Here is a 20,675-nt window from a genome sequence, read left to right as displayed (position 1 = left end):
TTTTAGTTTTAAAATTATTTAAAAAAATTATATAAATTTATGAAATTTTGGCAAATAAATGTGAAATTTTAATTTCTAACATATGTCAACACATACTCTAAACGAGTTCGTTGCAGCAATTTCCTTCTTTTTCTTCGAAAGTAGTAATATAAAAAATTTACCTTGAGATACAAGTGTGAAGAATAAATTATTGAAATTCTTTACGAAATCGGTAATAAAAATTGCACATTCTATGAATGCTAATTATCGATACAACTGGATGAGCTCATTTTGTGTCATCATTTATCGATATATAATTTAATATCTTTCTCACGATTATGAACCGGTGATGCTTTAATCACTTTGGTGCTAAAACATATAATGCTATGCGTATTACTGAAAGTGTGTTTGTAAGTAGGTACAACGAGAGACATTTCTAAACTGTCCAGATATTCCCCTCCCCCCCCATGCTTCGAACTTATTAATTAAATAAATTGATACCATATTCCAATTAATTTTACTTCGACAGACCTTGCAATGACGCGGGAAATATAATTTATGATTTGATATAATTTGTTAATATAAATTTGCTTTATATTTAATTGAGAAATTAATTAGCAGCAAAAATGTTGAAATCGATCGAAAATTTTTAAATAATAGTAATTATTTTTTTATAATTGATTATTTCCTAATTAATACTAGGTTACATCTTGTGTAAAATATGAATCAGGTAAGGAAATATCAGAGGGAGAAATTAGTTGTGTAATATCCTGCATTGCATAATAATAATACGAACGTTGTGCAAAAAGTATATATATATGATGTCGTTTATCTTAGTGACATTCTTTTGCCTCATATAAATATTTTATTTTGCAAGACGCCACAATAAAGACGCGAATAAAACTACGCGTCGAAGTAGACAAAAAATGTAGGCAAAAAATCAGAGAAAGATGATGTTCAACAATCTGGACTGTTAATGAGTCGATCGCTTTCGTGTTTATAGGATTATAAAACGTAGCAGTGAAGGTGCCGAGCCTAATATTAATCGTTATTTTATGCAAGTGCGTCATTTTTTGCCGGTTATATAGTATATATGTGAACTAGAATTTTAATAAAATGCAGTGCAATCGACGCCGAAAAGGATATTTTTGTTTAAATATTGAGGTCATGGGACTAACCACTCTAATTTAGAAATGCAATAATGCGGCTCCACCGTAAAAAAATATCTAAAATATTGTATCTTTTTCAAGTGATTCGTGGGCTGACAAGTATCCTTGATCTTTTCTATCAGACGGAAATATTTACAGATTCTACCCGTTCTAGGTCGAAGCAGAATCCAAAATTAGGTATGACTGCTGAAAATAATTCCGTAATCAATGGATGAAATATGAACACGAAATTTTTTATTTATTACTATAAACGGGAAATGTAAATTCGATACAACACAATGCACGTGTCAGGAATCTTAAGCTGGGATTCATGAGCAGAAAGTAATATCTATATATGAGTACATCTCATAACATTTTCTTTAAATATAAAATAATATATTCTTGAAAATGCTTTTACGCGAAACTACGTCTCAGTTTACGTTTATTTATTTCGAGTTATTACTTATATATAAAATTAATTATCATAAATATTTGCAAAAGAAGGCTAGTTTAACCGAACGGTTTCAAACAGAAACAAATTCGTACATTTTAATTAATTAAACGTGCGTACATCAACTAAATATTTAATTAATTTTTGCAAATGTAAATACGAGCAATCGCATAACAGAATTTACAATGCTATGGTAAATGTAACTATGTAACATATAAACAGCCTCGTTGGGATTTTAAGAATTAATTTGTGAATCTAATAAAGCCGCATTATTTAGAAATAGCAAAAAGATTCCATAAATCATTTTTGGAAACAAATTTGATGAAAATAATACTATTCATAACTTTACAAAGTTATAAATCTTCTTTCTAGCACACCTTATTTCATCGAGTATTTAAAAAATTATTGGAACAATTTTATAAAGTATTCTAGAAATATTTGCTGAAAAATGTTCGAATGTCGCAAGGTGAAACAACTGGATGAGCCAGACATAATAAATTAACTTCATTTGGCTACAATTTAGCCAAAATTGGCCAAATATTTTACTTGAATTTTTCTTGTTATATTTTGGATCGTGGTTTATTCAAAGCGATTCAATCACGAAACCGGTATTATAATAATCACATTTGTATAATTTACTAGTTAAAATCTTTCTTTGTGCTGGACATTGTTAACATATACAATAATTTTATTATTTCCTTTTTGCGCAATACGATAATTTATAGTTTTAAAGAAAATTTGTGTAATTACGCTAAAAAGTACCTGAGTATGCATAATTAAGCAAAAAAATTACACAGAAAATCTTATTAATAAAAATACTTAAAATAGAGTTTACAAGTGTCTATATATATATATAATAAAGTTTTAATATTTTAAATACATTAGTTCTGACATTTTATCAATTACATTAGATTCACAATAATAATTCATGAAAAGTTTTGCTGTAATTAAATATATTATTTTAAATACCGTATGACCCGTGAAACATTTAAAGAATAAAAACACAGATACACTGCAAATCCCCAAGTGTGTTATTTTAACCGAAGCTCTTCTCACACATTTCTTGCGTTTAAATCACGTCATTTAACACAGTTAAACGTATTAACTTTTAATTTAATATGATTAGATGTGTTAATTTAACACGAAACATGTAAAACGAACTTCAGTCAAATGTGCCATTTTTAAACGTTTATACATGTAGAAATAACATTTGGATTTACAGTGTATAATATCTACTCGTATATACGAGATAAATATTAAAATACACGCATGTGTGTATTAAAATGTACACATAAATGTGCATATATAAAATTGTAAATGGAATTTTATTTTGGAATTTGATTAAAGTGAGCTTGACTGATGCGCAATAATTAATTTGCGTCTTAAGGTTCACTGAGCGCGTATCTAGGAAGTGAGCACGGCACAGGCAGTAATAATTATGTCATCGTTATAAAACTTTCCTCCGTCTTTGGCAAGTTGCCAAGGTCCCTTGCCTCACCCGAGTTCTACCCATCGAAGGTATGCGAGTACATCGCGGAATACGTGAACGCGATGCCTTGTCAGATCGCGCCGACAAGGATGGTGATAGCGCACGACCGCGAATTACATATGAGAGGGCGTAAACAATATGCGCCATGTAACAACCCCATGCAACAGTTCGCAGGCACACGCGACGCACACGCGACACACACACACAAACACACCACGCGCGCGCGCATACACACACACACACACACACACACACACACACACACACACGCATTCACACACGATCTGGTGCGTCCCCGTGCATTGATCAATCGGCTAGTGACGCATGCAGAATACTCGGACTGTCGGGTATATAAGCCATCCGCCCAAAAGCAGAGGCATCACATTCAGTTACTGTTCATCAGCAGCTGATCTTCCAAAACTTTTAATCAACTATGAAGTGCGTCTTCGTAAGTATTCGGATAGAGCATTCTTCAATATCTTTGCATGCATATTAATATAGGATAAAACCACCGTTCGGACAAATCGCTTGAGAATTTATAATTTTCTGCATTTTGGGGCGATTAGTTGAGCCTCGGCGCATTCATTATCGCGCTTGAAATATTTTGATAGATTTTCAAATTAATTCACTCACCGATCATGATACTCCGATTACAGTCTAATTACCACATTACCGCGATTATCTGTAAATCGAACGGCTTGAGTTCGGCTGTATGTTCCGGTTTCAGATCATGCTTATCGTCGCATAATACTGTAATATTCTTAGTGTTTCTCCGGAGATTTATTTTGATAGTTCCAGTTACTCAACGAATGTAAAATAGCAAACTTAAAAAATGTATTTAAAAACTTGCTAAATATTTCCTCTTTAGAATTGTAAATTGTATCTTTGTTTAACCTGGATCTTCGCAATCTTACTTCTCATCTTATTTAGCATAGCTATTAAAAAAATATTCTTACATTATTTAAATATATTTATACATTATTTCATTTATACGAACGTGTGTGATGTAGCGAACATATCAGCGAGTATCATAAAATTCTATTGAACATCTATTACAATAAAGAATGCATTACAAAATTGTTCTATTTTCTTATATGTCACATCGTATTATTAATAAAAAAAAATACAATAACTCTTTAGATTCAAATCTAGAATATTTTTAATTTTAAGATATATTTCCCAACATCTTACAGTAAATTAATTTTATTCGAAAATACATCCTTCTTGTGTTAATTGAAAAAAAAACGGCTTGTTTATCTATAAACCAAGTGGTAACGTTTAATTTTTATTTTGTGCCACGTCGACTGCGGATTAATCAACGCGGATTAATCACTTTCAGGCTATCCTCTTCTTGGCTCTCGTCGCCGTCGCCATTGCGGCCGCGGTGGAGAAGACGTCCGAAGCTGAGGAAAAGGCACCGCAAACTGCCGATCTCGGCAGAGACAAAAGAGGTCTCGCGTATTATACACCATACGCATATGGCGCATACTCACCGTACGCTTACAGCTCACCGTACGCTTACAACTTGCCGTACGCGTACTCTCCGTACGCCTATTACCGTTACAACTACCCCTACATCTATTAGTTTGAAACGTCGATATGCACAGTGACTCAGAATTAAAACGGGCACAAGACGAAAATCTCATGGAAACCTCATTACCTCATGGAAATCTCATGGAAGAAGTTTTGCTCTCAGATTTTATAATCCAATCGATCCCGAAACTCTTGGTGTTTGCAAATATGATCGCGTTTGAGTTTTTTGACTGTCGATTTTTCTTTTTCCTATGCTTATTGTAATAAAACTACGCTACATGTGAAAGAGATAAGTTTTCTCTGATGTTAATTACCCTCCTTTTATCCTCCTTGTTATTTTCCCGAAACTTGAAACGTAATTTTTGTTTCCAAGATAATATATGATAATCGCGCGTATGCGCAATAAGCTATTAAACTGCAAGCTATTTTATTATAATTTGCAAAAGCAATATTACAAATGGAAAAGCGGGAAGAGAAAAGAATAATTCATGATTTATTGTAATTGGTAATTTTCGGTGGAATATTACGCTCTGTTTGGAATAACGTTGCGTCCTTAAGCTGCCGAAAAAGTTTATTAAAGGGGTCATTTGCGCTTATTTTATATGAGATACATTACTAGATAAACAGCTCGCGGTAATTACGGCGGATAATTAACAGGAATTCATTGCGAATTTTAATGATTGCCAAAACGCGTTAATTCGGATCCAATTTGTGTAGCTGCCGAACGCGCGCACACAGCCGTTGTGAATAAATTAATGGCACAAGACATTTTCATAGTCAAATCCGGCGAGTTCATCGCGCATGCATTTGCGGTTTCGTGTTTCATACGAGTGTTTAATGTATATGATCGATAATGCGGATTTTCAGATGCGATGTAGAAAGATGTCAAACGGATTGGCGTCATTGAGAGACCGAATCTGCAACGAAATGAGTTGAAGCTCATAAATGCGTATATGTGGGATTGCATTAGCGTCGCGTCTCATCATTAGCCGCGAATATTGACATCACGGTTTCAAATGTGGCACATGAATTTTGTCAGAATATCACGTATCTATGTAGATGACAAGAAATCATATTGTTAGGAATATGATCTTTCTACGTAATATCTTAGATAAAAAATAGAATAATCTTTTTCAACAATTGTCGATCAATGCATGCTCTTTACCGTAACTGGTAGAGAGAAACTCACAGGAATAATTTCGTTTAAATAAAATACTAAAGATTGATTTTTCGTCTATTAATTATTTTTTAAATGATATATTTTCGATTATATCTCATTATCGATTCGATTATATATTAGTTGCTATAAAGCTTTTTATAAATCAATATTGAAAATACAATTAACAATTGATACAATGTTAGAAATAATATATCTGAAGTATAAAAGTTTTTTTAGATACTCGTATATTTTATCAAGTATATTATTTTCAGAAGATATTGCTTGATTGATTTATAATGATGATAATAAATTATATAATAGTTCGTAAAACATGAAGTTGATTATCTTCTCTAAAATGACTGATAAAAATGTCTACGTATAAACTTTGATATGTCGCGAAGCAATATTTCTTGACGGAATCTGTGAATAAATGGCAAACCTTAGAAGCCAAAGATAATCTAATTAAGAACATCTTAAGGATCGTCCAAAAAAAGTGTAAGAGACCATTTCTGTTCTCTATAGCATATTTACTGTGCAATGTGTTTCATGGATCTGCGCTGTTCGGTACATAATTAAGTCGCACTTTTCCTTTCAAAAGTTATCTGTTTACGGATTCCGTTGCCGAAGAAGGTCGACGAGCGCGACGTTATCCAATCCTCGATTTCTGTTTCGCGCGACATTAAATCTTGTCCGCGTAATACATGCAGGCGTCGGAACTGACACGGCCGCGGCGCGGCGGTTCGATTTACGCATAATCTCGGCGCGTTACACAATATACATGTCCCTACGGAAACGGGAACGCTTATTCCGTATTCCCCGAGATTTCGCCCGTTCCCCCGTTGACTTTCACTGAGAGACCCGGACAAGGAGACTGAGAGAGGAGACCGAGCGAACGTGACCGGAATGGCAGAACGGAGTTGTCCACTGCGTTTCGCGCGACAACGCCGCGCCGTCATGACCTCGTCGGAAGTTCACGACGCTCGTTTCCTTTACCGTATTTCCCTATTGAGAGCATAATTTACGGACGGATGCGAAGCGCGCAGAGTGATGATCGCAAATTTCGACTTTTTATCCGCTCCTTTATAGGGTGCATATATAAAGCAAAATGCATATCGCCTCAACAATGAATGAAGCGGTATGAAGTATTTGGGCGAAATGCGACCCGCGTTTACATCTTTCATTAAAAGCAAATATTGCAATTTTAAGTGCCTTTTCTCTGTGCCTTCTCGTAGAAATTAATAGGCCAATTTGGTCTTCCACAGACTTTTAGCCGCGTTATTGGAAAAAGTTTTTAGAAATATCAAATGAGTTTTTTTCTCAGTTCCGCTAAATTATGCGCAATGTTATTGATTCTATCATTTGAGCTCCAAAGAGCACATCCTTTGATTCAATCTGGATGTTTTTAAAAAATTGTACGTCTAATTTTAATGTACAATAAATAATACACACATGCATGCTAATAGAGATTATTACAGTATATAGTTATGTATTCTTTTTCTTAACCAAAATCTTTATTGTAAACTTTTTTATGCTTAAAGAAACATACATATATTTATATGATGATCACGTTATCGAGAATAACAGACTTCGGTAAGCCGCGGCTACAAAATTTCGATTACAGGACCGCGCTGAACGTACGACGTACTTTGCATCGATATGTATAACATCACGAATCCGTAACAGTATTGCTTAAGTTCGATCGATGAAAGCCCGTAAGAAAGTCTATTATAATTCGTGGATGGTCGCGACCCGATTGTATTTATACATGTGCTGGTATGGCCGTAGCCTTAGTCGACGCGGACTTGTCCTCAAACAAATTAGTTTCTTGAATAGAGCAGTCTAATTCAATGTTGAGACCCCATGGGAAATAGCGTAGTTTTCTGTTGAAGAAGATAGCTGAATTGCCTCAGTGCAGTGTTAAGTGTGCAAGAAGGATTATATGTACGAATTTGAAAATGCGGCTACTTCTGGTATGTAATAGTATACAGTTATAAAACTTTCTTTGATGTGGATTATCGTATTGTCTATTCACATATTGATTCGCCTATATAATGTAAAATTTTGATCTTTCAATTTTTATAAGAAACATAGAATTTTATTACGTTAATATTTTATGTATAAATATTGATTGTAAGAAAACTTTTCAAATATAAGAGAGATAGGCAAACTAATTTTTAAATAAATAATATAATATTCAAACAATGTTCATGCCTTTTCTTTGCAGTTATAAAATTTTATTATTTTAGACAATTAATTTAAAAAATATATTTAAATAAAAATTACTTATAAAATAATTACATTTTGTGATTTTAGCTAAAATATTTACTTTGTTTCTCTTATATCTTTAGTTTTATATTAAAACGTTTGGCTATCTTTGTGTAAGAAAATCTGATTTACTCTTAGGTCATCTACGTTCTCATACTGGTGTTTTCGCTGACTCAAGCTAAGCAGAAAGCCGAAGTGCAAAAGTCACAAGTCACGAAGCTGGAAGTAGTGAATCTCGGCGAGGTCGAAGTTGAATCCGATTTCAAGCAATCCGACGTCCAGCGAAAACGAGAATCCGGATACACCTATAACAGACCGAATCGTATCTCTTCAAATGCTCGATTTCGCGTCCAAACGCATCCGTCCAGAAGTCAAATCGCATTCAAGGTCCCTGGCCAGTTAAGCAGACCATTTACGCAATATGGGCCGCCAATTCACTCAACGTCCGGTTCGACGACACACGGATATTATGCTCAGCAGCAACATCGAGACAAATTGCAGCACGACGTCAGTCAACAGCAATCGATCGATTCCGGTGGAACAGGACTGATGGAACAGGAAGTACCAAGCCCGATCAGAAACGATGATTTCGCGGAGGTGAATCCGATCGCTAGTCAGAATGACGAGCCGTTTGGCATGAACACCGCTAATTATTTACCGCCACAAAATCAGAAACTGCCGGCTTATATTTCAACGGACAATTTCGATCCGCAACGCATTCTAGATCGGGGACAAATTCACGATACGAACTTACAGAGCCAGAACTTCGTGCAGGCTCAAAATCAAATTTCCGACGCCGCGCTTTTCCTGGCCGAGAACGCGCAGGCGATCCAGCAACTTTACGGCGCACCCGCGAGCAATCAGGACTTCGCGCCCAGCAACGATCAGTTTCGGGATGTTGGTAATCCGATTTATAATCTGAACAGTCAGTTTGAGAGTACTTCGCAGAACCCTGAGGGATTCCGCGGCACGTTACCGTCGTATGCGTCGGGAACGCTCGATCCTCGAAACACTCTCGAACAAATTCAATCTCTAGAAAAAGATAGGCTAATTGTCCAATTGCAGCAGGCCCTTGCCCAAGCTCAGACTAACCCGAACGTGGCGGGAAGATATGCTCAGAACCAAGCAGGTTTCATTCAGAATCAGGAGCTTCTCGCCTCTATAAGCCAGCAAGTAAACTCACATATTTCCACAACGCCGCAGTCTGCAGCTTTTAGTCCTGGAAACACCGCGTTCAGTCAGTCTACTTTTCTACCAGAAACTACGGTCAATCCCTTGAGGTTTCCCGTTAACTACGGTATTCCAACTACTACGCAAACTCCGACTACAACTACGGCCGGAATACTTACTACGCAATCCCCATCGCAACCATCCAAGAGCGATGGTATCGCCCAAGCAGTGTCATCGCACCCCGCTTCTAACCAGCCTGGTTCTTCCACGACTGGATCTCCCGCGGGAATCCCTCTTTACGGTGGATTTGTACCGTCTTTCATCACGGGAACCAACTTTCCCAGCTACGGCACCAGTATCTTTACATCTGGCTCCGTGAGACCTGTGCAATCCCCCGAAACATCGCCCACCCATTTCGGGATACCGATTCCCACGGAACCGCCTCAGAAACCGGTACCGGGATCGGCACCCTCGACCCCAGCGACGACAATACCTTCTCTCTCGCCCGCCTCGTCATCAAATCGACCGGGGTTCGCTCTGACACCGGTGGCCCTGCCAATTCATCCGATACGACCTGTTGCTCCTTTCGCGACACCGGTACGTCCGATCGTCGCTCCTCTGCTACCAGCGTATCCCGCGCAAGTGCATCCGGCGCAAACCGCCCCGGCCGTATCATCCAGCGTGCAGCATACGTTCAGCGTGCAGAACGCATTGATCAATCCCGCTCTCTATAAACCGGTTAAAGCGGTCTATCCGGTGTACTACTATCCCGTGGACATCGCTTATCAGCTGCAGAAGCCTACGTCGCCGAGTTATCCGTGGAATTACGCGCCTTCGTACACGACGCAGATGGGACCGGCGAAAATATGGAAATGAGAGGTTCAAACGGATCGCAAGTCGATCCGCGGTACTGTGGCTGACTGTCTACTCGTGTGGAAAAGGGAGAAGGAGAGATTGAAGAAGAAAGTACGGTAAAGAAGAGTCACTATCGGAATCGTGATTTTGATGTGCTAATGACGCGGCGCTACATCGTCTGCTAAATTTTTTCACATAAAGATTTCCTTTTCTTCTTTCAGTAAGAGTTTTAAGCTGACAAAAAGAATTGCGCTCTGCTAATCATCCGTTACAATAGGGAATTTTATTTGTTTCTGTTGACATAGAATATTCTTTGTTTCTGAATTACATTTTGTTATGAAAAAATTATAAATATATATAGATGCACGATTTAATTTAAATTTAGCTTATATTTATCTATTAGAATTTCATATACATTCATAGCAAACTATTAATTCTTGTTTGATTTATCATGAACAATAACGTAGAGTTAAATGAGAAGTTTTGTATAATTGTAACAGATACATTTTCAACATTTGTAGTTTCTTTACAATTTTATAGACAGTCGTGTATACAGAAGTTGATACGTACCTATATAAATTAGAATAACATACATGACTCTAATCTGACAAAATTTATAATTTCTAATATTTTAAATGTTAGAAAACGAGATTATTTTTCTCTTTCTCTAATTCTTTATATAACGTTTAACATACTTAGCCTACTTAAGTTTCTCGCTATTGAAGAATAACTACGATGATTGTTCAATACACGCCTCATACATCCGCTGTACCATCTGTCATTGCGCATCCGCTGATTTCGAAATTTATCATTGAGAAAGTGACATTATGCAGGTGATAATTAGCGCAATTGTCTCATTGGAATTGGGGTACTGTGACAAGAATGTCAAGTGAGCGTTTCTAAGCGTCACTCGTCGTTTCTAGTTGTCGATCACACGTAGGAAAAAACTTCGCCATTCATACAAACGTTTGAAGTGTTACTTATAGAATAGGGATATTCGTTGATTTTTTAAGTATAGTGTTCCTTTCACTTTGTCCTATTGTTGGATTATATAAGTTAATGTATGTATGTGTGTGTGTGCATATAATATATTGTATATATACATATAATAAATAATTTGCTGATCTATTTAATGATATTAGTATATAAATGATGATTGCGGAATCTCATACGTACTTCTTCTGCCGTCTCAGATTTATCTTCGAGCATGCATATGTAAATACACATGTTCTATTTATTTTGTCAAATAAATATTTTTTTACTTTGGAAAGTGTTTTTTTTTTATAGCGTCTCGCTTTTAGTTTAATGCTTATAATTAATCTACTTTCAATTAGGTCAATCAATAAAATCAATATTGGAATGTAGTTTGAGCATGAGCAGCACTATTAAGGAACTGCAAACGGCTGAACACGTGCGTCTAATTATAAAACGCATAACGTTAATCTAATTGCAGATAGACCGTGGTATGCATGTGGCGCATCTCAAATTATCGCGATGGAAAACTGAACCGAGGAAATGAATTACTGCCACTTCCGGCCTCGAATGGATCTACGCGAGGAAACTCTCACCCGTGCATTCGTGACCATCGGGCACGATCCTCATCGCCACGCCGTTCGATTCTGACCTCGAAAGTCATTCGATAATTCCAACCACGGTCAACGCAGTCGGATTATCCGAGCAATCCTAAGCATGCATGACGTTTGCTCGCAGGTGTAGGATTCTTGGACGATTTCGTAATCCTTCAGGTTCTTATTAGGAGATGAGGAAAGACACGTGTTGCTGCTGTCAAGTTCTAGATCATCGAATGGAATCCACAGATCGAGATCTTCAGATAACCGAATAGAGGCGCTTTATATTCATTTAACAATCTGCTGACGCTTGCTAATCCTTTCCGATTATCTACGTTTTTTTTCTTATTGAAATCGATAATTCCTCTTCTGATTGCTAAAATTTTTAAAATCAAAATACGATACAAATTAATCACTTTCTATTGTGAATATTGTTAATCACGTTTTATTGTTATTTACGATGTAAATGTGGAACATATATTTTTGAAAAAACGATAATTGAATTTATTCAAGATTACAGAGAGAATTGAAGAAGTTATTGAGTTCACTTGGAAAAAAAGATGAAATTTCGGAAACACCTATTACAGGAGACAGTAAAGCAGTATCTATGCATCTGTAAATCATTTTTATTTACATAGCACGCATATGTGTATGCATATAGTTTACTGCATCTCACTTATGTTAATATATTTAGTCGGTATTCTCGAGGAAGTTTCTAAGTGAAACATGACTAAATCGTACCGTTACGAAAACCAGATTTCCACGTAGTTTCCCCAAACGTAGTTGCGAGCGGTATTTGAGGGGTCAAGCATGCACATCTCGAGCCCGGAGAATCACGAAATCACCGAGAGTCTTGAAAGCGTGGCTTGACCCTGAGAGCCCAGCAGGCTTGTCGCATTAAACCTGTTATCAACTTATCACTTTCCGCAAGTGACCCATATTCTACTGCCCGGTTTCCGTTTTATTCCGCTGCGCTTTTGTCACTTTATTCCATACGAATTCGCACAGAGTTTCTCAGACATGCTTTTTGAATCTTATTTGGGAAATCTTACATTTTTCATTGTCTGATATGTAAATTGCTCCTGTTACACACAAACTAGGCAATTACGTTCTTTTTATTCAATACTCTTTCAATTATTATATGGACAGTTAAATACCAACTGTTTGAAATAGTCTAATAGCGAGAAAGCAAGAGTTCCGGCAATGCTCACGACTAAATTAACAAGAAAAACGAGGAAGTAACATGTAAAGAGATTTATAAACGTATAAAAAAAGTGGGAAGCAGTGGGAAAAAGTTAGTGGGAAAGTGAAGGAATTGATGAATATGAAAAAGGGAAGACAAATCTTAAGTGACAAGAAAGTAAAAGACGAAAGTATTGCCAGGTAATGGATTTAAAGAATCATACGTTCTAATGAAAGAGTTAAGTTGAGTGCGAAAAGGAGTTGTGTGTGACGGTGCAAGAAAATTATAATAAAATGATGAGAACGCACGAAAAGCGAAAGCGATTTTAAGATGACTTTTATCCGAAATCATATATGAAACAGAATAATGAATCACTGACATTGGCACATTTCCAAACAGCGTTAATTCTAAATGGTTTTCTTGATAAATGATAGAATCAATTTTCTTCTAAGACTAACTTCTTTAACAATGTTCTAATATTATTTTAGCAATTTATTATATATACAGTATAAATTTATTACATTTCATGTACTATTTTAATATTTATAGTTTAATACTGTGACTATTTTTTTTTTTATTGATTAGAGTAGATCTTAAATTTTATTTTAAAAGCAATATTTTTGAACAAATAAAAAGTTTTTTATTTAGTTTTATTTCTATATTTAATTAAATTTTAAATAAAAATATTTTATTATATTTATTTATATTAATTAATTTATATATATATATATATAATTATATATATATATATATAATTTTTTTCTAATAATTTTAAATTTTATAATCATAATTATTAATAATAACTTTTTAATTAAATTTGAAATACATTATATATAGATAACTCTTAATATAAATAAAATAATTTCAACATGACTATAAAATATTTTATATATTTTGTATTTATATTAAATTTTTTTAATTTAATTTAGAAATGTATATAATTCTCAAGGGGATTAATAAATTTATCTATCCAATTTAATTTAATTTAATTTAATTTTAATTTAAGCGGAAAGAACTAATATTATACTAACAAAATCTGAGCATTTCCTTGTTTGTGCGGAACATTGTCTTTAATGCTTCGTTTTAATGCGTGTCTTACACAATAATACACGTGCAGTATACTTAGCTCTTATCAAGATGTTAACGGCGTGACAGGTATATTATTCGCAGCACACGAAAGGTGCGATAATATCTGACGTTTAAGGATACTATATTACGCATAGATATGCACTGTATAAAGATAAGGCAAAGCAGTTTTCGATGCAGCTATCTACATCACAAGTTTTATTTGCGGTTATTAATTAACATTGATGATATATTTGCATGTACATATATAAATGTACATATATACATGTTAATAAGCTTGCATACAATATTTACAGTCGCCGCATTGTAAATCTTAGCAAACATATAAGTTGAAATTAACATTTGGATAAATAAAATACTAAACTGATATCCATATTAGAAAAAATTATAAAAGTGACATAAAATGATTGCATACATTTTAAATATAATTTTATCAAAATTAAAACTGAGGTACTATCAACTCGTTATCCTTATTCTTCTTATCTTCTATCTCTCTTTCGCGGAAGTAGTGTCCGCGACGATTGTCTTAAGAATTCTCGTAATTCCTTGCCTTTTCAATTGGATGATAGCCGTAAGCAACAGTCTCTTTCTTCATCTTGCTATAGTGAAAGTAAAACGATCGAATGTTTTCAGATGCTATAATTTAGCATGTTGGAAGAAGTTAGATGTGTTGCTATGATTCGCTGGAGAGAATGGTCACAATTATCTTCTTATGGCTGCGTTCATTTCTGTATGTACGATGATATGTTTATTATACAAAGGCGCAAAAACGAGGAACAAAATGTGGTAACTTTTTCATTAATTTCCCTAAACGTTCATTTTACTTTCGAATATCGATCAGCTTTCAATACATGGCGGTAGCTCATCTTTTTTCATACGCGCGGTTCGAAAATATTTGTCAGCGAGGGTCATCAACATCTTTCACGTCCTAGTTCTTTGTAAAAACTGATGAACGAAGCTAACTTGCAAGCATAATACTTGATGTTGCGAGATGTTTATCTTACACTTTCTTGCAATCGATATTAATTGTAAGATAAAGTTCTCTATATTTCTCTAGATCTAGAACACGGAAGGAAATGTTTAATACTGAAGGCAGATACTAAATACGTAGCAAATCTAAGAAACTTTAAAATTTTGTTAAATATTTTGCTTTGTTTTGCTTAAAATGCACGGCGGAGATTTGGCTTTAACTTTTACAATAAATAATGGAATCAACAGATCTATTTTATTTTTTGTTGTATCTCTTTCTTACAATTATAGATACACCTGGTTTTTGCATTTTGCGACACAAGACAACTGAATTTCAATATAAGTTGATAAAGAAATTTAAAATTTAATAAAAAAAAATAAGTATGCTAAAGATAAATTGAATAAATGCACGCACGAGAAAATACTTTTTCTTTTAAACGCATTAATTTGTTTAACAGCGTTTTTTGTCAGTTTGACGTGAGTCGTGAAAACGGCAGTTATAAACGTTCCAGAAAGCTACACGCTGAGTTTAATGCATGAAAGAAACATTACAAATATCCAGAAGAATAAATAAATAATTAAAATTTGGACAAGAATTATACCGGAATTAAGAATACCGGAAAAGTAGATTTCTAAAATACAAAATCATAATATAATCATTTATAACTATTATTATTTTGCCTTTCACTAAGCGTAATTAATAAAAATAATTGCTAGGATTTATGAGTAATAACGGCACACGCCTCGACGATGGTTAAATGGGTATTATGGCTTAATTCGCGACATATATTGTATTTACTTTCTTTGGATTTGATGCATCTCTTGCGAGTTCAAATCGAAAGTGAAGAATGCAAAATGATTTAGATATTTTCCTGTGATTCGGACAAATAATAGCGTTTTCTCTCGATGCTTGACCAGACAGTGCTTCCGCCTGTCTACAGTAATTAATTTCACTGAAGAATAACACGAAATAAAATATCTTGAAGAAAAAGTGGAAGAGAGTGACTCGACACCATAGTAACTCTTATCGCATTGAAATTATAGATCGCCAGTTCTGCAAGAGTATGGTAATTAAAAACGACTTAGCGTATCCTACTATCGCTGGCCTTCCGAGATTGTCTTGATTAGGATTGCACGATATCGCGTATGGAAATATACAAGGAAGAATACAAAAGAGCCTGCAATTAAAAATATCCCGAACAGGAAGTACAGTAGGTAGTTGACCTTTAGGTACTTTCTCGAAACGCTTTGCAAGTAGGGGTAACAAGAAATAAGGGGACAAAATTTTAATGTGTTACGCAAGAGAAGCGATAAATCTTTTCGAATTCTTTATGTGTCTACTCGGTTGACACTGTTCGCCAATGAGTTTCGGGTTCTTCTTTTTTTCATTTTTTTCAGACAGGTTATTGTTAATTCCTTCGAGAGGATGTTGTAGTTTTTTCTATTTGGCGAGAAAAATATTGCGGAGGAGGATTGAATGGGCTCGCTTTTCACCCATAGGTGAGATCTGATTTGCAAAACACACGCGAGTATTTCCCGCGTCGCAGTTGACTACTATATGTGCCAAACGGCGACGATGCGACGCGCTCGACATATCAGCGCGGGGAGCCTTACCTTCACCTAGACCTTTCTTTTGCCGTATGAGAGGGGATCCATGTATAAAACCTTTCTTCTTGCTAGCAATGGCACCAGAGACCATAATATCATTCGACCACTGGCTGCTACCAAGTTACGGGAAAGTTACAAGAACAACCGCATTTCATCAAGCATGCGGTTTATTGTAAGTATCACGAGTGTTCGCGACAATTTACAGCTTTAATTTCTGTCTATATCAATCAGTGTTCTATTTCCGTGTGTGTTTTATACGTATTATGTCCGTAAAATTACTATTTTTTGCGTGCAAAGTGTTTAACAAAGTCGATGTAATCATTGAAACTTTTTATTTAGATAAGTAAATATTTAGAAATTACATGCAAAGTTTAATATTGAAGCTTGAAAGCTTACAAGAAATTAATCTCTTAAAATTAAAATTTATAGCAGTTTACACAAAAATATCATTTGCATAAAATTATTATTATAATAAAACCATTTGTGTATTGTAATTTATTTATTAAGTATTATAATATTATGTATATAGCTTATAGCTTCTCAGATTTTTTAGCATTTTTTAATAATTATTAATTATATGTATATATTATTCATAATCTCTAGTTATAGAGGAACTGAGAGAGATCTGCGTTAAACTAATTAATTACCTATTATTACTTAAAATCTTTATACTACATAACATTTTATAAATTCAATGTTAAATTTAAAGTGCTTGTATCTATCTAGTTCAAACTGCAATTAAATACTCTCCTACGAATATTAAACTAAGTAATAATAACACTAATTATTACAATGTAGTTATTATGTAACTGCTCATCTAACCATTGTTAGGTTACATATCACATTAATAATCGACTATTAACTCTAACACTGCATAATTATGTGATTGGTCATTCAATTAATATCCATATACTCCGCTGACTAATTAGAATTGATCTGCTTTTTGTTCAATTAATACGACTATTCATAGCTTAAGCAGTTTAATTATAATTCTGGTAATTGGCCAACAATTTTGTATTATACTTTCACGCAAACCGATCAAGCCCATGAAAGTGGGTCACCCTAGAAAGTGATGTACGAAGAAGTGCGATAATAACTGATCTGATCGCGTAGGTGTTTCTGGTGGCTTTCGCCTGCGGGGTCTACTGCAATGAAAATCTGCCGTCTCGACTTCTATTGCAGCCGAAGGACAAGCGCGGCACCAACGATCACTCGGTGACTTTCCCGTCGGAATCTTCCTCCTCTTATTCGGCTCCCGTTCACGCGAGTTACGAGATTAGTGGATCGTCTGGTGGCTATGGATCTCTGGGGCACGGTGGCCTCCTCAACTCGGGCGGTTCCATCGGCCACGGATATTCCTTAGCGTCGTCCAGTGGTCTCAGTCTCGGATCCGGATACCAATCGCCCGGATTGAGCCATCATGGCCTGAGTCACCAGAGTGTCTCTTTGGGCGGACACTCGGCTCAGAGTACCTACTCCGTGCCCAGCATAGCGAGTCTAGGAAGCGGCGGAAGTAGCAACGGACTCTTCACTCCAGCGAAAACCGGTCCCGTCACCTTCGGAGTCCACGGTGGCGGTGGCGCGAGCACATCCGGCTCCAGCTCGTCGAGCAGCGCGCCGATCTACGCTTCCGGCGGTCACGGACTCTCGGCTTACAGCAACGGAGGGACATCTAACCTTGGTCTTCAAATCGTTCTGGCACCGCAGCATGGTCTTTCCTCAGGCTCTTCGTCCAGTTACAGTCTTCCTGTTCACTCCGCATCCTCGAGTCCTTCGCACGCTGTAACAGGCGGTTTGATTATCGCCAGTGGTTCACACAGTGGTTCCCCCAGTTACAGTTTCCCAACGTCGGGCATTCACGGAGCATCATCTACGTACGCTCTTCCAATTAGTTCCGGATCTCATGGAATCTCCGCGCTGTCGTCTAGTGCTGGATCGTTCAGTTATCCCGGTTCTTCAGGATCTTATGGCTCCGCCAGCACTCACCCCGGATTTTCGAGCGTATCATCCGGCGGTTCCAACTACGAGCTACCGATTGCCTCGGGATCTTACTCGAGCTCGGCATCGTCCAACGCTATCTCACACACGAATTACTTGCCGTCCCATTCGTCTAGCAGCAGCTCCAGCTACTCCAGCCCCAGCGTCTCCTACGCGACACCGAGTATCAGCCACGGAGGCTCTTCCGGTTCCGCTTATCCCGGCGGCGGTGCCTACTCCGTCAGTTCGAACTACGTGGGGGCCGGTTCCAGCCCTATTGTAATTCGCACCGGAAGCCATGGTTACACGCCCATGTATTATAGCTCATCTAGCTCCCACGGGACACCCGCGGACTCGCACGGAGCTTACGCCAGCGTAAGTCCGAGATATCTCGGATACGCTCCAGAAACGAAATTTTACAATATGGGTAGCGCGAAGTATGACACGATCTCGTACTCGGTTCCAAATGGAAAACATTAATATACGTTTTGTAAATTTTTCTATGTCTTGTCACATTGCCAGAATTCGATAACGGCTTAGGATTATAATTACAAGATCCGTGTTTGGGTCTCGTGACGAACGGGTAATTAAACGCCAAATGCGTCGTAAATTTGAAATTAATAATTACCTAAATCTTATGCTGACTCGATCTTGCCATGAAAAGTAGCAATAGTATTTTCAAGGTATAAGGAGACCACGTATGCTGTTGAGAGTAAAAGTAGAGAAATATACACTTATTTTCTCTACTTTTATACATATATTTAAATTTTCTATTGTACGATTTATATAGCGATAGAAATCTGCACTGTAATCGTACTTAAATTGTTGTCTGTATTTATATCTCTGACAGATGTTGTAGTATATTCCTTCCTGTTATCCCTTATCACTGATAATTGTAATTTTTTGTTACATAGTTTTATATCTCTTTTGTAATAAATGAGTTGATTTTCCAACGCACACCAGAAAACCCACTTTAAATCTTCAAGACTGATCGTGACAGCGATATCGATAATTAACGATCGGTAATTGATTTAGCGATATTTACGATCGACCGCTCATAAATCTCGAATAGTAAAAATTCAAATTCGAGTTTCTCAAGTCGCGAAGAATATTGCCAATAAATTTCGTCTTCATGTTGCACATTGCACGTTGCGGCGCGCGTTGATGCGCCAATGTTTCGCCTCTTAATGATGAATGATGATCAAAATCACGCACTATAATTGAGATGATCAAAGAGATCGGAAAAGTGAAAGTGTATCACGAGATCGACAAGAATAATATAAATTATAATCTTAATTATCTTAATTAATTGCAATTAAATCAGTTGCAATTAAATTATATAGAGCGCTCATGGTTTACTTTCGCACGTGTTTACAAGTCTATTTTCGCAAATAGTAGATAATTGATTCGACACGCGCGATGGACGGTAATACCCGTATCGAAAAACACTTGAATGAATATTCTGTCGTGGGCATTGTTGTCCGTCGGAATAATTGATGTATCTGGCAACGACTGGTGCTGCTTCTTCTGCTTTTATCCGCGGCGTTACTGTGAAAGTTATTGGCCGCACGAACGGCAACGGTATAACCATACACGAAACATAATAAAAGCACAAGTCCGCCCAACGGACAGAAACGGGATCGTTTTTACTCCAAGGCCGAGATGGGTCGAGGTGAGTAAGATATACCTTTCTAAACCTTTATATATTTATTTGGGAAAGTGATTGCTCCCCCCGGCAGAAACGATGGCTGGTTAGATTTATTGGACGGTTTTAACGTAATGTACGTAGGAATTGATAATGTAATGTTTAATTTCTTTTTTTCTGATATTACATACATGTATAGATAGCACTAGTAACTAGCATTAAAAGTGAAATTATGCAACATAATAAAATAATAAGCAAAAAAATAATATATCCCGTTAGCTTATATTACGTACCGAAAGTGTTACACATGAAGCTCAAAATGTATCGTTTTATTTAAAACAAGAAATAACAAAATTATAATTATTAATATTTATAAAATTAGCAAAATAGTTACTAATTAAATATTTTTATTTTACAGTTTTATATCTCTTTACTTGACTTATATTGATCTTATATTTTTTATAAATTAAAGGAATTATAAAACAATTTATAATAGATTAAATATGTTTTTAAACGTTATGTGAAACATTAGCATAGTTTAATTTAATTTAATTTAATTTTAACCTTATATAAATAATACTACGCCCGAT

The 20,675-nt window shown here is 35.9% G+C and overlaps 2 protein-coding genes and 1 long non-coding RNA gene across 4 annotated transcripts; all 3 read left to right on the top strand.

The window, feature by feature from the left end:
* The first annotated feature begins 3,356 nt into the window (after positions 1 to 3,356).
* On the top strand, positions 3,357 to 4,893 carry LOC143902233 (uncharacterized). The gene is made up of 2 exons (XR_013258304.1): positions 3,357 to 3,515; positions 4,407 to 4,893. It is a non-coding gene; the product is annotated as an uncharacterized LOC143902233 (long non-coding RNA).
* Positions 4,894 to 6,041: 1,148 nt separating this feature from the next.
* On the top strand, positions 6,042 to 12,012 carry LOC143902238 (uncharacterized). Of its 2 annotated transcripts, XR_013258309.1 has the most exons (3): positions 6,042 to 7,729; positions 8,163 to 10,165; positions 11,503 to 12,012. XR_013258309.1 is itself a non-coding variant. In XM_077414965.1 (2 exons), the coding sequence occupies exons 1-2, from the start codon at positions 7,715 to 7,717 to the stop codon at positions 10,068 to 10,070; spliced, it is 1,923 nt and encodes a 640-aa protein (XP_077271091.1). In that variant the 5' UTR covers positions 6,042 to 7,714; the 3' UTR covers positions 10,071 to 11,271. The 2 variants fall into 2 exon arrangements, 1 of the variants encoding a protein (XP_077271091.1); XM_077414965.1 differs by lacking the exon at positions 11,503 to 12,012 and having other exon boundaries at positions 8,163 to 11,271.
* A 4,428-nt stretch (positions 12,013 to 16,440) lies between these two features.
* Positions 16,441 to 19,386, top strand: LOC143902213 (uncharacterized). The gene is made up of 2 exons (XM_077414921.1): positions 16,441 to 16,635; positions 17,577 to 19,386. Exons 1-2 carry the CDS (start codon positions 16,510 to 16,512, stop codon positions 18,918 to 18,920), a joined length of 1,470 nt encoding a protein of 489 aa, XP_077271047.1. The 5' UTR covers positions 16,441 to 16,509; the 3' UTR covers positions 18,921 to 19,386.
* Positions 19,387 to 20,675: the final 1,289 nt, after the last annotated feature.

The sequence above is a fragment of the Temnothorax americanus genome, unplaced genomic scaffold (assembly GCF_048541705.1).
Source record: "Temnothorax americanus isolate GAGA-0224 unplaced genomic scaffold, ASM4854170v1 Scaffold39, whole genome shotgun sequence".
Lineage (NCBI taxonomy): Eukaryota > Metazoa > Arthropoda > Insecta > Hymenoptera > Formicidae > Temnothorax > Temnothorax americanus.
Note: the sequence above shows the minus strand (reverse complement) of the source record. Positions and strands in the feature narration are given on the sequence as shown.